The 13,788-nt window shown below is 39.3% G+C and overlaps 3 protein-coding genes across 5 annotated transcripts; 2 read left to right on the top strand and 1 right to left on the bottom strand.

Moving 5' to 3' along the window:
• Positions 1–507: 507 nt before the first annotated feature.
• LOC113203371 (uncharacterized) lies at positions 508–4,011 on the bottom strand. Of its 3 annotated transcripts, none has more exons than XM_052263748.1 (4): positions 3,926–4,011; positions 1,816–3,425; positions 791–1,741; positions 508–705 (listed from the first exon to the last, which is right to left on the bottom strand). In XM_052263748.1, exons 1-4 carry the CDS (start codon positions 3,939–3,941, stop codon positions 580–582), a joined length of 2,703 nt encoding a protein of 900 aa, XP_052119708.1. In that variant the 5' UTR covers positions 3,942–4,011; the 3' UTR covers positions 508–579. The 3 variants fall into 3 exon arrangements, with proteins under 3 accessions (XP_052119708.1, XP_026273805.1, XP_026273806.1); XM_026418020.2 differs by having other exon boundaries at positions 3,816–3,973; XM_026418021.2 differs by lacking the exon at positions 3,926–4,011 and adding an exon at positions 3,627–3,802.
• An 83-nt stretch (positions 4,012–4,094) lies between these two features.
• On the top strand, positions 4,095–6,367 carry LOC113203378 (ras-related protein Rab-18-B). Its single transcript, XM_026418028.2, has 5 exons — positions 4,095–4,242; positions 4,974–5,091; positions 5,203–5,394; positions 5,508–5,633; positions 5,741–6,367. Exons 1-5 carry the CDS (start codon positions 4,175–4,177, stop codon positions 5,864–5,866), a joined length of 630 nt encoding a protein of 209 aa, XP_026273813.1. The 5' UTR covers positions 4,095–4,174; the 3' UTR covers positions 5,867–6,367.
• Positions 6,368–6,701: 334 nt separating this feature from the next.
• Positions 6,702–13,489, top strand: LOC113203370 (staphylococcal nuclease domain-containing protein 1). The gene is made up of 14 exons (XM_026418019.2): positions 6,702–6,867; positions 7,076–7,197; positions 7,671–7,810; positions 7,946–8,100; positions 8,219–8,389; positions 8,472–8,636; positions 8,724–8,885; positions 9,393–9,523; positions 9,611–9,823; positions 9,905–10,529; positions 10,622–10,859; positions 11,795–12,009; positions 12,100–12,300; positions 12,406–13,489. Exons 1-14 carry the CDS (start codon positions 6,817–6,819, stop codon positions 12,508–12,510), a joined length of 2,694 nt encoding a protein of 897 aa, XP_026273804.1. The 5' UTR covers positions 6,702–6,816; the 3' UTR covers positions 12,511–13,489.
• The last annotated feature ends 299 nt before the right edge of the window (positions 13,490–13,788 follow it).

Raw genomic sequence — 13,788 nt, 5'->3', positions numbered from 1 at the left:
AGACAATACTTTTAATTCCAACATCATTCAGCACAACACATTTTATCAATAAGATTGGCCCCACGTGACTAGTTTAGTTTAAGTCAACTATAATTCTTAACTTTATATTAAGTACATACGCAATACAATTAAACATATCTAATACTGTATGATAAATACCTCATTGTTTTAAAAGGGACAACTAACGCAACAGTACACTTACAGCCACCTGCATTTTAATTCACTTTCTTATTCTTAGCAAAATGGTGCTAGGAAGAAAAGTTCAAAACATTAAAATAATCACAATAAAAAGTAATTCACCACTTTAACAAAAAATGACATTTGTATTACTTCCTTCACAGAAAGCAGTGCCAGTGAATCAAGGGAGAGATCAATCTTACGACAGTTATCACATAAAGTTAAAGCAAGAGAATAAAATTGACAATCACATCAAATCATATGAAAATTTCACACAAATTTGCATTCTTAGCTTGGTAAATAATTGGTAAAAAGTGAAGAATTTCAAAATTTAAGTAATCAACCCATGCAATTTGTATTTATTTCCTAAAATTTTTGCTACTTAACATTGTAAGAAACTCTTTATTGAGGTCTGAGCGATGTGCTACATTTATCTGAATTCAAAACTTCCAAAAATGACTCCGTCTTCGCCCATACCTGATGAGTGTACTGATCTAATTCCTCCAGGCACTGCAGCAAAGATCCATCCTGTAGACAAGAAATAAATAAAAACTGTTCCATCTTAAATTAAAATTTCTAAAGCAGGAACCATATTGGAAACTTGAAGACTTACTACATCAGAACAATCAGGAAGTACAGATGCCTCTTGTGCTGGACTAGACAAAAGCCCAGTTGTATTCCCAGAATTTGGAACACTGTGATCATGATGGCAAATGCATCCGGTGGTGGGGGCTTTTTCCAAAAGGACATCCAGTAAGCTCACAAAAGTTTGCAAATTGACAGAGTTTTTAAGAGAATTCATTTTTCGTTCAAGAGTTTCAAAGGCATGCTGATATGATTTTTCCTCCTCAGGGCTGGTAGGCACAACATGATCCTGGTCTTTCCATATCATTGACACTAATTGTGCCAAATCTGAACCACTCAACTGAGATATTGATTTTTGAACCTTTTCCTTCCTTGAAGATAGTGGCACATGGTTTCTTAACAATTCAAGTTTTTCTGCAGAAGAAAATTGATTGTTTCTTTCTTCCTTTCTCTTACTGGAAACATGCTTTTCTCTCGACTTCAAGTTTGAACCACATGATTTGCATTTTCCCTCATGTATTTGTTTGGTAGAGGTAGAAATTTCAATGTTGGAAGAGAAACTTTTGGATGGCATAGAAGAATGAGAATCTGAGTGAACTTTTGAACTGGGGTGTGATTCTGAGGGTAGGTGACCAGTTGACTTGTTCTTCCCACATTCACTGGAAAGAAGGCTGCCACTGAATTCATCTGTGCACCCAGATAGTTCTCCCAAGTTTAGACAGGGAACCATTGGTGTACTCATTCTGCTGATGGTGGAGGGGAGATCAAGACTATCTCCTTCATTTACTTGTATTCCAATGCTAGAATAATTCTTTTTGTTAGCATTCTGTTCCGACACTTGGTCTTTCTGCTGCTGAACCACCATTTCAAAGCTGTTATCAGGTAACTGAGTTCGCTTTCTTGAGCTACTTTTAGAAAATGGAGAAAACTTAGGATGTGGGCGAGTTGGTGTAGGAATACTCTTCTGCCAACGCTGTACCTGCAATTAGATAGAAAAGATAAATATAGGTGATTGCTTCACTATCTAATGATAATGTTCTACAGTTTGCTTACTTTTAACATGGGATCTTCATGAGGCAGATGACCAATCGCCTTTGATGGATGATGGGTTGTAGACAAACCTTCCACACTCAAAGGACAAAAGGTGTCTATCCCCGTATCCGTAGTACCCTCCAGGATAGTGAGTTCAGGTAATCCATCATCAATAATTGGCTTATTCTCATTTGGTTCATTACACTGATCATGTGAGGATGACATAGATTGTTCGTCCACAGAAGACTTGGAATGAAGGGGGGCCATGACACGGTCCAACCGAACAGATGTACAATATAAACTTGCAATTGGGCGAAGTGGAGCACTGACTATGACCTCATTTGGTTTTCTTTCATTTTGTTTGACATTCTTCATCCCCCTTCTTATGTCAAAGCTCGAATCAGGCGAATCAAAGTCTTCAAAGTTGGATAAAAACATGGAACTTGATAGACTACAGTTATCCATTTCTGCTAAAGGAGAGGTCTGGACAAAGTGTTTCAGATTGTTATTTTTTGTCTGATTTTTTGGTGGGGAAAGAAAGGGTCTTTGAGCTGCAGATGGAGAGCTTTCATACCATCCAAACCGAAACTTGTCAATCCTATTCTCAGCCTCAGCATATTTCCCAAGAAGACGGTTATAGTCCTCTTGCAGCTTTGAGAGAAGGCGATCCTTTTCTTCTAAATCTTGTTGCATTTTCAAAAGAATGCTGCTGTCTTGAGATTCAAAGTAATCATTTTCCAGAGGTTGTTTAGGGTCATTGACAGAAGTGACTCTGTTCCTGGCACGTTCTTTTCTACGTGCGGCATCAGCGTCTTTGATATCCTGTATATAGCGTTTCACCTTACTTTCAACATGATCATAGTTCCGGCTCCCACTGCTAAGGCTCAGTAAACTTTCTGACTGAATAAAACCAGAATCCCTTGACCTATTACGTAAGCAAAGTGTAGATAAAGATGCTCCTGCTGATTTTCGTACGGGTTTCTTCAAGCCATTTGAAGGAATACTAGAAACATCATGAAGTGATTGACTTAATTTGCATTCTCTTACACTGTTCAAGTTCCTGAAGTCCAAAGCATTTTCACTTGGAGCACGTTCCCTATATAAATTTCCTCGTGTTTGGATTGCTCTCCCTGCCAAGGACTTGTTACGAGAATAAAATTGACTGCCCGAGTTTGATCTAGGGCTTGCATAAATAGTTTTAGAAGAGCTAGACAGTGACTGTAAACTTCCTGAGGCAGTAAATGGGTTTCTGTCTTCTTGATAAACAAAAGCAATATCTCCAAGTTTTGGAATGCCACCAGCCTCATCAAAATGAAAACTAGTTGCAGGAACTGGGGAGCAAGAGTTTTCTTGCATATTACCATTTTCTTGGGAATGTTCAGGAACAACTCTACAATCAGCTGATTCTGAAAAATCACTTTCTTTGGCTTCAAGGCATAAGCTGGAAATTCGAGACAGGTAGCTACCACATGATTCTGAGAAGCTTGTGGTGCTAATCCATGCTGGGTGTTCAACATCTTCAAGGGCTTCTTCATGTGAGCATGAAGTGAAAAATTCAGGACGTGAATCCACTATCAATCCTTCAGGTACACTCATTTCTCCAGGAGTACCCATCCCGTAAAAGTCGTCTCCTGCAATCAAATAGAGAAACGGTCACTGAATAAATTAATAAATGGGAAGAATTGCCGCTCACAGAAATGAACTTTTCAAACCGGGAGCAACGAAACAACAGAATCTTAGTAAAACAAACAACGCTATAACCTCGTCAACTCATGCTCAACATACTTCTCACGATTTGACAACAGATTCGTAATATTAACAGAAAGTCTTACATAGATTTTTATTGCTGAGTAGGGTACAAGCAGGGCAAACTCTGAGTAAAAGTTTCATTAATATCGGCGAGTAAATAGTTGTCTAAGGGTTTGTCTCCTTTTTCTCTTTCATATTGTTTGAAGTTGCATTTGCATTTGCATTTGTGTTACGACGTTTTGAAAATATCACGACCCCTTAGATAGACACACCTGCAGCTGCAGCTCGCACAGCTGGCATGACAACGGTGAATTATAGGACGATTGTTAATGTTCTTGGTCGAGAAATGATTCATGGGATATAATAGTTGCAGTTATTTTACCTAACCCCGGCTTCATGGCGAATCTCTTTGAATAAAGTCTGGAAAAGTGTAAGGTTGGATATACTGCAAAGCCTACTTCAAATGTTGGCTACTTCCGAAAATGCTATTGTATGGTGTATTTCTTTCTCACTCTAATGCAAGCTTTGAGTTTGGTGGCCACGTCCGAATAAACGGTAGGTTTTCCTTGTTTTGTAGTCTTAGCAATAAACAGTGTCAACTGAGTCACAGCACAGCTCCACAATCATCACAATGGATCCTGATATTCTTTCAACATTTAAAATACTTATCATCGGTGAAAGTTCTGTTGGGAAAACAAGGTAGTTCTCTTGCCCTCGACCAGTTTGTTTTCAAACATTAGTTAATATGACGAATTTTCTGTCAACTAGAAAACTTAACTGTCCTCGGATAGTCATGTATATCATCTTCATGGTCGTACCTCTTTACGACGCAGTATCCAAATTTGCATTAGTTTCCCCCCGATTCATTTTTCTACTTGTTTGTAACATTTGATTACTGTTATGCAGTTTGTTTTTTATTACATGGCATTCCTTATGAAGCCTCTTGGTTAGGATTCTATCTTGATACTTTTTGGTTTTCCATCATTCTGACGTTCATGAACTATAATTAAAAAAAAAGTCGGCAGTTAAATTTACCTTTTCATTATTTTTAAGTATTGTTTGATGTTATTTTATAGAGCTATTGTCTGTTCAGAATCAGTGCAACTCTTGTTGTGTTTTATGATGAAAGAAACATCATCCATAAAGGGGGATTTATGATTAGAACTCAGCGAGCGTATCTTGAACGCTTGCGTTGAATTAATGCTGGTGTTGTGGTCAGAACAGGGTGAGGGGGGAGTGGAAGAGGACCTTACGAGTGTTGTTTTAACGCTAGCAGCACAACTACGCTAGCAGCACAACTACGCTTGCTGCGTTGCAATTGTAAATCCACCTTAACACATTGAGGCTGATTTGAATGTCCCATAAATTAACAAATGTCATATGAAATGATATGTTGTAGGGTTGTACGAACAACTTTTTTCTTTTTTCAGTTTACTTCTACGATTTATAAATGACAGTTTTGATAGTAATGTGTCAGCAACTATCGGAGTGGACTTTAAGACAAAGAAGGTCACAGTTGACGGAAATACAGTCAAACTAGCTATATGGGTAAGTCTTACACAAAGTGTATTTTACAAATATCTTGCTTTTCTGTTGAAATTTCTTTGCATGCTACCACCCCCACCTAAAATAAGCTAACTATGTTTAATTTTTTGACAGGACACAGCCGGAGTTGAGAGATTTCGGACCTTAACACCCAGCTATTATAGAAATGCTCAAGGAGCAATTGTTGTTTATGATGTATGTAGGAGAGAAACCTTCAATAAAATGCAAACATGGCTAGATGAGCTTGATACCTACACCACAAAGAGGAACATAGTGAAAATGATTGTTGGAAACAAAATTGACCAGGTGATAGCCCTAATAAAATTAAAGAAACCTGGAAAGAATACATTGAAATCGCCTACACTGAGGAATCTAAGATCTGGTGAATAGTTTAACCTTTGTGATTTTCTTGCTTTCAGGATTCAAGACAGGTAACGAGAGAAGAAGGAATAAAATTTGCTAAGAGGCATGCTGCGTTATACATTGAATCAAGTGCCAAAACTCGTGATGGAGTAGAGTGTGCATTTGAAGAACTTGTTCAAAAGGTTAGTAAATATTTATTTTATTTAGACTCTTCTCATATCCATCTATCCTGTGAGTAATTATTTTTTAACTGTGTCTTCATTTTTGTTCTTTTTTTTTTTTTTTTCAGATTATACAAACTCCAGGCTTATGGGAGGCATCTGTCAATCAGACAGGAACCATTTCAATAACTCAAGGTAATGATGCTGGATACTTGCCCAAATCATGTACTGGTTGGTCCTGCTCTTTGAATTAATCTAATATTTTGAAGTAAATTTTAAGACTTTATTCTGGAACTCTTAAATGTAAATAGATCATATTTTGTATAGTGCTTCATTGTGCTTAGACTTAACTAGGAAAATATCACTGTTTTAAATGTCTGCAGAAAAGAAGGATCAATTCACATGCTACCAAGCAATATTGTCTTGGCAACTCTTGTCCTAATCATAATTACATGTATGTGGCTTGGCTTGTTATATATAATTTGTCAGTTAACTCAAAAATCTCAAATCAATTTTATACTCCTTTTATAATATTTTCTACGACCCATCTGCCCCTCAATCTGAAAAGCGACTCTGTGAACATTTTTGTATGTTGTTGTATATTGAAGAATTAATTCAAGTTTGAACTCGTGCAACTTTTCCTTGTATTGTTAAAACTGAATGTTTCTGTATTCTTCAACTTCCCTGGCTGAAGCAACATTCTCCAGTGTTCACCTATTTTAGCATATTGAAATAAATATTTATGGAACTGTTTACATTATTTTTCTTTTTTACTTAATTTTTTAAATCCATTTTCATTATGCCAGTATCAAAACTCATATTAAATTCTTCAAGCAACAGCCCGGCCCAGCCCATCCGGTGATTGCTCGTCGACGTCAGCGTTTCGGGTGCCACATCATCGACATCGCAGCATGGCACTGCGGCTTTGGTCGACGCCCATTAAAACTCTTTAAAACGGAAAAGTCCAAGTTCAGGATACACAGGGGGAAAAAATTAGGGCAATATATCTCTCCATCCCCGTAAATTTTTCCTTGTCCAGTGGACAAGGTCCACTTGAGTAGGGGCAAGGGTCCGGGTTTCCCTGGTGGCGAGCGTGGCGCATTGAGCAGCGGAAAGTGGCCGCGTGGTCGAATAGTACGCGTCACGTGACCCACAGGCCCTCCTTCCTTTATTTAGCACACCTCTGCATGGACACAGCATCAGCATGAGCACCCCAGCACCGCAGCCCGTACCTAAGCGCGGTATCGTCAAACAGGTACTAAATTAAGCAAAACATGTCAATAATGTGTTTTAAATGTTACGGTGATTCATTTGAATGAATCTAATCATTGGACAAATAAAATTTTCTGTGAGAAATTGAGTGGTGTTGATGTTACCTGGCAGCTCCCCCAGAGGAGTCTGTCTGCTGGGAACCTTGTCGGCTTCGATATTTTCGTTACTTAGCAAGGTTTTTCTTCATTTAGGTCCTGTCAGGGGACTCTGTTGTGATCCGCGGCCCGCCCAGAAAAGGAGCACCTCCTCTAGAGAAAACTATTCTCTTCTCCAATGTTCTGGCACCAAAGTTGGCTCGTCGAGCGACAGCTAGGTAGGTGCTCCCATTTATCAGCAGAATTCTGATTGTTGCCTATTTTATGGGGAAGTGAAAATTCTGATTCGCAGTTCAAGTTTTTGTCTTTTTCTGAACGTGTTCCTGGAAGTATTATTTATCGATAGCTATTATTGTAAGCTCTCCAGCTGTGATGTCGTGTGCTATGGACTGCCAACCAACCAGCAGTACCTTGCCAACACAGCTGATGTCCCTAACCTCAAAACATCCTAAAGTCACCGGGTTGTACCGTGGCATACTATAGCATACTTTCTCTGAATTGTGCTCTTCTTTTCGCACTTTGGATATTTTTTGGATTTTGAAGTCTATTTTCTTTTAATCATATACATCTGGCCATTCTTTTGTACCAGAAATCCAGAGTCTCAATGTCTGCATCCAGTTTATTGAGTTTTAGAGTTCTTTGTCCTCTTTACTCATACCTATTCATATATAATTTTCTTGTATGTATGTAGTGCTGCTGACACTAGAGATGAACCTTGGGCATGGGAAGCCCGTGAGTTCCTTCGTAAAAAGGTGATTGGCGAGTCAGTTTTGTTTGTTTCGGAGGTGAGCTCAAACCAACGGGAATATGGTGTTCTTTACCTCGGCAAAGGTAAGTTTATTCTGCCAATCAATCATTTTGTTTGAAAGAAAAACCTTTTTATATCCACATTTATTTACTTTATTATATCTGTACAAATACAAATTGATCAAAAATTTTCTGATATCATTTTGTGTTATTGTTTAGATATTCAGTCTGGGGAAAATATCACTGAATCATTAGTGAATGAGGGATTGGCAACTGTGCGCAGAGATGGACGAGCTCCTGAAGTTGCACGGCTTGTTGAACTTGAAGATGCTGCCAAGACTGCTGGCAAAGGAAAATGGGGAGGAAACCCATCTGTGAGTATACTGTAAACAGTAATTTTAATATCTATCTATTTTATATGTTTATGTGTTTATATGTTATATGCATGTTAAGAAAATGATTCATTCATTCATTCCTTCTACCCCATTGTAGGAACATGTGCGCGACATCAAATGGACTATTGAAAATCCCATGGCCTTTGTTGACAAAATGGGCCACAAGCCCATCAAAGCAGTTATTGAGCATGTCCGTGACGGATCTACTGTCCATGCATTCCTTCTTCCTGATTTCTACAGAATCACACTTATGATCTCTGGAATTCGGGTAAGTGAACTCCTCTGAAAAAAGAAAGGAATGATATTCCCTCTCCGTTCAGTAACATTGTTCTAATTACTGTCTCTTAAAGGCTCCAAATATTCCAAGACCTGATGAAAACAAACAGCCCGATGCTTCAACCTCATTGGCTGAGGAAGCCAAATACTTTGTTGAGTGCCTTCTACTCAACCGAGATGTAGATATTGTTCTGGAATCCACCAATAACAATAATCTTGTTGGATCAATTCTGCATGAGGTAAATTTTATTCATAAACTTGTGCCATTTATCCAAAGAGATCTATCAATTAATGTGTTTAAATATTTTTATGTTTTTGACCTGTAGAAAGGAAATATTGCTGTTGCCTTGTTACGTGAAGGCTTTGCAAGATGTGTAGACTGGTCCATTGCACACATGAAGACTGGTGCAGATAAACTTCGTGCTGCAGAAAAAGAGGCAAAAGAAAAGAGGCTGAGGATTTGGAAGGATTGGACTCCCACTAACACTGTGAGTTTACATTTATTTTCTGATCTTGTTGAATGGGACTATCAAATATGATTCTTTGTTATACTTCAAAACTAAGTACACGTTACAGTTATTTTTTTTACTATTGGTACATTTATTACAATTGAATTGGTGTTTTATCATTGAGAAATTTCTTACTCCAAATTAATTTGTTGTTTTTTCCATGCTTACTTATTATGCATCATGTTTCTGAGCTATGTTATTAGTTTTCAAAAATGTTATCTGCAAATATGTTCAAATATAATTATTAACATCAAATGAAAGAAGTTAATAGCCAATATTTTTTTTTATCTTGGGGTTCTGACATTTTTCATTTTCTTCACATTTAACATTGCTCAGGATGCATGCATGCAAAGTGATGGAAGGAGGCAGGTATGAAATTAGGGTTTAGATTGATAATGTGTGTGCTTTACTTCTGTATACTGCAATAGCTTTAGGAAAACATTTGCATTTGTACCATGTGATTGAAGTTAGTGTCATATTTTTCAGAGTCCTGGTAAAGAGTACTCAGGCACTGTTGTTGAAATTATCAATGGTGATGCCCTAATGGTCAAGGTACCTGGCCAATCTCTTCCCAAGAAAATATTTTTGGCTAGCATTAGGCCACCAAGGGAGCAAAGGTGAAGTCATCTCTAGTTGTGCCATGCAGCACTAAGTTTCTGACAAAATGAGCAATTTTTCATCTGAATTCTATTGCTGCTTTTCAGATCCGCTGATGAGAAACCTGAAGAGAAAGCGCCACTCCCACCAGGACAACGTAAACCAAGGCCACTGTATGAAGTGCCCTATATGTTTGAGGCAAGAGAATTCTTACGAAAGAAGCTTATTGGTAAGAAGGTGAACATTGTAGAAGACTACGTACAACCGGCTTACCAGAATTTTGGTGAGAAAGTTTGCTGTACTGTCACCATAGGAGGAGTGTAAGTAAAGTATTACAGTACACCACTAATCTCATCTAACATCCTCTGTATCGTATCTAACGATTTCACTTCTCTTCATAGAAATGTTGCTGAAACTCTTGTGAGCAAGGGTCTTGCAACAGTTCTCCGTTATCGTCAAGATGATGATCAGCGCTCTTCACATTATGATGGACTTCTTGCTGCCGAGACTAAAGCGGCTAAGTCTGGACATGGCTTACACTCAAAGAAAGAGCCCCCAGTACATCGAGTTGTTGATGTTTCTGGCGATCTAGCAAAAGCAAAGCAGTTTTTGCCATTCCTTCAGCGTGCTGGAAGAATTGATGCCATTGCTGAGTTTATCACAAGCCGATCCCGTCTTCGACTTTACATCCCTAAGGATTCAAGGCTGATTACATTGCTGCTTGCTGGAATTTCATACAACAAGACTAAGCAAGGACAATCACCTTATAATGATGGAGAGCCTTTTACTGATGAAGAGGCCACTAACTTTACTCGTGAGAAGTGTATGCAGCGTGAAGTACAAATTTCAGTGGAATCTATGGATCGGGTTGGAAACTACATTGGTTGGCTCTGGGTAGAAAACACAAATCTTTCTGTTGCTTTGGCTGAGGAGGGCTATGCCAAAGTGCACAGCTCTGCTGAGTACTCTGACCATCACCGAGCATTGAAGGCTGCTGAAGAATCCGCCAAAGCAAGACGAATTGGGGTAAGTTTCTTCTATTGCAATTTGGCTTCATTGTGGTTATATAGTATGTTTGTTTAACTTCTACCATTTTAAACAAAAATGTGTTTTTGTAGGTTTGGAAGAATTACAAGGAAGAAGATGAACAGGAAGTAAAAGAAAAGAAAGAGGAGGACAGGAATGTGGACCGTCAAGTTAATCAGATAAGGGTAGTTGTCACTGAAACTACCCCTGAGCTTCACTTCTATGCTCAAGCAGTTGATCAAGGTCCCAAGCTGGAGGCTTTAATGGCTAAAATTCGTCAGGAATTTACTGCTAATCCTCCACTTCCTGGAGCCTACCAACCTAAAAAGGGTAAGCATACTCTAATATTTCACTATTCTTTCTAGTACATATGCTTCTATATGTTACGGCTGAGGTCGGTCCCCGGCTTAGGTCAGACCCTGGCCGGCTAAGTCAGTTGCAGCCGAAACTTCGGCTAAGGTGCCCCGTGGCTGGATGAGGCCTACTTTAACCGGTTAAGGTAGACCTTAGCCGGCACAGAGCGGTAGTTGTACGCGGCTGAGCGTTGCAAAAAAGCCTTCTCTGACCGACCGTCTCTGGCTGCTTCGGTCCAGAGTCTGGGCGCGTGCAGACGAGAGGTGAGAAGAGGTGGCCCCCCCTCCTCACCTCTCGCCTGCACGCGGCCAGGGCCAGAGACGGTCGGTCAGAGGAGACCTTTTTGCAATGCTCTGGTACGAGGGAGGGGATAGGTAGGGGAGTAGGGTATGGAAGGGAAGTTCACGAAGTATTTCTTGTGGTCGCCGGTTTCTATTAAGTATTCCTTGGCTCCCTTCGTCGTAACAGCGTACTTCTTCAGGCGATCGTGCTCCTTCATCGTCAGCCCCTTGCCCTCTTTCTCCAATGCTCCCTTCACTTCTTTGTTAACTTCTTGGTACTTCTCGTCGCTGAGGTACCGGGGAGCGCTAGTCCCTCGCTTCGAGGGCGGAACGGGCGGACTTCCCTCCCCCTCCCACCCCTCTAGGATTGAACCACTTTAGTCGCACTGTGCCGGTGACTTGTGCCACTGTGGTCTACCTTAACTGGTTGAACTTGGCCTCAACCAGACTTAGCCGGTTGAAGTACCCAACTAGCCTTAGCCGGCTAAAGTTCGCGCTCGCGCCACGCGATACCTTAGCCGAGGTTTCGACTACGGCCGACTAGGCCGGCTAGGTTCGGACCTTAGCCAGGGACCGACCTTTGTCGTAACATATACACTTCTTACTAACTTTCTTTTCTTGTATTTCTAGGTGACGTATGTGCTGCCAAGTTTGTTGATGACGAGTGGTACCGAGCCAAGGTAGAGAAGGTTGAAAAAGGTGGAAATGTCAGTGTACTGTACATGGACTACGGTAACAGGGAAACTTTGTCAGCCACGCGCTGTGCTCAGCTGCCGTCTGCTTTCACTCCCGAAAAAGCTTATGCTGTTGAGTACCAGCTGTTTGGTGTTACACTCCCACCAGACGTGAGTCCACTAACATTCAAAACACTGTGTGATAAGGAACTGCTTTAAAGCGTCGAGCTAACTTTGAAATCTGGTTGTTTTCTGAAACAGGCGGATTACTCTGAAGAGGCAAGAAGTACATTCAGATCGGATGTTCTTGATCGCACGCTTCTGCTGAATGTAGAGGTCAACGGATCAATCCCCCTTGCTACACTTGAAGATCCTACCAGCAAAGTGGATGTTGGCAAAGCTTTAATTGAGGATGGCCTCTTGCTTGCTGAAAAAAGAAAAGAGCGCCGTCTGGCCAAATTGGTAAGAATAACTTGCATCTAAGATTAGATTGATTTTTTTTTTGAAGATTCCTATCCTTTTCCAATCTTGATTGTTTTATTTGTTTTCTCTTTCACTACAATTTAGTTGACTGACTACAAGAATGCTCAAAGCGAAGCTGCCAAGAACCACTTGAAAATATGGGAGTATGGAGACATCACTGAGGATGATGCAAAGGAATTTGGAATGTAAAAGTGAAGACCGGTTCATGGACCGAGTCATTAACAGTGTTAGTTAAGTGGTCTTACAGGTTGCTTGGATTTTAAGAACATGCTATGTTGGCATGTAATATCTAAGGGGGAGATGTAACAATATGAACTAGCTCATATGCCAGTGTTGTGTCTTTGTTAACTTTCCTCATCAGCTGTTTTAAGTAAGATGCCCTTTTTAATTTCCACCTAGAACATTACCCGGAAATCATATTTTTTTGTGTATAGTGCTTATACAGCTAAACCTGTCAATGCTGCATTTTTACCTAGATTGTTTGGCCCTTCTATGAAGAATCCATCAACAGCAATGTATTCAATTTCATCTTAAGAGTTGCTTTTTTATTATACCACTTCCAGCATTTTCTGGCACCTGATGTTTCTTGTAATTTGTGCTGGTTTTAGGGATAAGCATTGGTTATTTCCTTTGTTTTCATCAATTTTTTTCATGTTGCAATATTCAATGCATTGGGTTTGCCATGACATAATTGAATTGTTGTCTTATACTTCCTAGACTAGAATAATATTCTAGTTTGTTTTGTTGTGTTCAATAATAATGAAATGATATTGTTATGTTAAAGGATGCAGTCTGATATGTCCAAGTTAAAATTAAGGTTATACAGTGTGAATGATGTGAAGTTAAATATGAATTAGATACTTTTACCATGAGCATATCTTCCAAGATGATTGTTTTCTGATTGTTACTTCTTTGCTTGTTTTATGACTTACCTGAAATCTAGTGCAATGGAATATACCGAAGTAGAAACAGCAGCAGGTTGTGCTTTTTATACCACCACTGCTGGAAAGTGGATTTGCATTAGCGTCTGGCAACAATTGCCGATCAAATCGTCAATGTTGTGATTTTATGACAAATTATTTACATTAATGTGTATATATATATTTGCATATATAAATATACATCAATATCTTCCTAGATTATTTTACTGTGTACATGCCCAAGCTACCAAGGAGCTGATCTCAAGCGTTGATGGCAAACTTTTTCTATGCCTGTGAACTGGTTGTAACTAGAGAACATTTCAAGGGTATTTTCAGTTACACACAAATCCATGTTTGTTTTAACTCAAGCTTGTACAGTGTGTTAAATATCTGCTCCTATAGTTAAGATTGGCAGTGCATGATCATTAGCACACCTGCTGAATTAATTACAGAACAGTGTTTTAACTGCCTGGTATCGAAATCTGTGCGAACATTATCGTGATGTAATCAATGTGAAAATTTATATTTAAATTACCTATATCAAATG

Source organism: Frankliniella occidentalis, unplaced genomic scaffold (assembly GCF_000697945.3).
Source record: "Frankliniella occidentalis isolate FOCC.00 unplaced genomic scaffold, Focc_3.1 Scaffold14, whole genome shotgun sequence".
NCBI classification, from domain to species: Eukaryota; Metazoa; Arthropoda; class Insecta; order Thysanoptera; family Thripidae; genus Frankliniella; species Frankliniella occidentalis.
Note: the sequence above shows the minus strand (reverse complement) of the source record. Positions and strands in the feature narration are given on the sequence as shown.